Raw genomic sequence first — 1,867 nt, 5'->3', positions numbered from 1 at the left:
ATTTAGTCCATTTAATTCCCGATTATCATTTAAATTTTCAAAATAATATCATACAATATACTCTATTTCGATTATTTATTTCTTTCAGTACAACACGAATCCTACTGAAGTAAACAACATTTACATTTTAATAAAATAATTTACAATGTACTAAGGATCACAATTATAATCATACAAGTCGCGAGCTAATTTATGCCTCCACATATCAATCGAAGACTGATTTATTGTATCAACATTGCGACCAATGCTCAAGAACTCTATGTACTTGATTGCAAATATGCCACAGTCACCCCTGCAACCGAATTAGAAGATATTAGTTCCATAACATATAATTGAAAATTAAATCTGAAAATTTAAAAGTTGTACATCCTTACGATCTTTCTTATCTCGCAGTCGTCGTGTTCCGCACAATGGCTAATCTATCATTTACTCGAATCATCGCATGACTAGCCATCATGGGCACGATCACAGCCAATGGCTCCAGTATTTGCTCCAATTGACTTTGCGTCAGACAGCTATGATCAGAGTCGTACACATATATGGTGGAATCAGCAAATACGATCTCCACCGAAAAACAGTGTGAGTTCGCGATCACTGGAATGTACATATGTGTACAATCTGTCCACGGCTTTCTGCACCTCAACTGTAGTCCAATCACCCACTCCAGCATGTACTCAGACAGAACATAATCATTCCCCTTGCTTAGGAGCTCCTGATGCTCAATCTCTACGACACGAACGAACTCAGCGCTCAAGATAACTCGAGTAGGACTGTCATAAGATCTCGGGTACCTCTGCGCCCGATCGTGTAACAATTCCATAGCCAAGTCGATATGCTAAAACAAAAAAACACCAACAAAAAAGATAGAGTCATTTAAGTAAATGAACCAACAACTTGTATAATTATAATAAATGGAAACTCAAAAAACTTACATCATCAGCGAGCCAAGCTGAGGTCGTCAGTACATCTTCAAACCACTTTTTAGCATTGGGCACGGTCATACAGCCGATGGTATAACTATCTCTGAAAAATGAAAAAACAGTTACCAAAGATACAAAAAAATAGTAGCAACATCATAAAATACTTACTCGGACTTAAGGGATTTGAACCAATCATCGAACGCCTTCTGTCTGACTAGGTCGACGTCGCGAAAAAGATTGGGGTACGCCCCATCCACAAATCCCCTTCTCTTCGCCTCGACCGTGTAGGGAGAAACGACGTACTGTGACGGCAATCTTGATCTCTTACCGACCATCAGCTCTGGCGCGTCAGCAGCACGCTTCTTACCCTTCGGGACCTCCGTCGCCCCCTCGGACACGAATACTACCTCGTCATCCGTCATCTCCGGCGTCCTCTCATCCTCCGCAACCTAATCATCCCCCTCTACTACCACCTCTGATGTCCCCTCCGCTACCTCCTCGACCACCCCTGTCCCTCCCTCCACCTCCTCTATCTCTGCCTCCTCCGGCACCTCCGGCCCGACCTCCACCCCGGGCATCCCCGCCTCCTCCGCCTCCTCCGACTCCTCCTGCCCGAACTCCACCCCCTCCCTCTCGGCCTCCGGCACCGAACCAAAAAACTCATCGATTCCCCCGGCCGTTGCCCACCAATCTCGAGGGACACCAGTCTCCTCGACATTCCCTCAGACGCCTGCTACATCGCCTCGAAGTGCTGCAACCTCAGTATGAAGGTCTCCTATATCTCGTCGCAGCACTCCAATCTCATCTCGCAAAGCTACTACATCTGTCGTAAAATCTCGTCGCAGCACCCCTATCTCCTCTCGTACTGCGACGATCTCTGTCGTAAAATCCCGTCGCAATACCCCTATCTCCCCTCGTAATGCGACTACCTCTGTCATAAAATCACG

The 1,867-nt window shown here is 45.7% G+C and overlaps 1 protein-coding gene across 1 annotated transcript; it reads right to left on the bottom strand.

Annotated features, from left to right (window-relative positions):
- Positions 1 to 184: 184 nt before the first annotated feature.
- Positions 185 to 1,342, bottom strand: LOC111367011. Its single transcript, XM_022987689.1, has 4 exons — positions 1,089 to 1,342; positions 933 to 1,023; positions 375 to 835; positions 185 to 292 (listed from the first exon to the last, which is right to left on the bottom strand). Exons 1-3 carry the CDS (start codon positions 1,340 to 1,342, stop codon positions 383 to 385), a joined length of 798 nt encoding a protein of 265 aa, XP_022843457.1. The 3' UTR covers positions 185 to 292; positions 375 to 382.
- Between the last annotated feature and the right edge of the window lie 525 nt (positions 1,343 to 1,867).

Source organism: Olea europaea, chromosome 18 (genome assembly GCF_002742605.1).
Source record: "Olea europaea var. sylvestris chromosome 18, O_europaea_v1, whole genome shotgun sequence".
In the NCBI taxonomy this organism is placed as follows: Eukaryota; Viridiplantae; Streptophyta; class Magnoliopsida; order Lamiales; family Oleaceae; genus Olea; species Olea europaea.
Note: the sequence above shows the minus strand (reverse complement) of the source record. Positions and strands in the feature narration are given on the sequence as shown.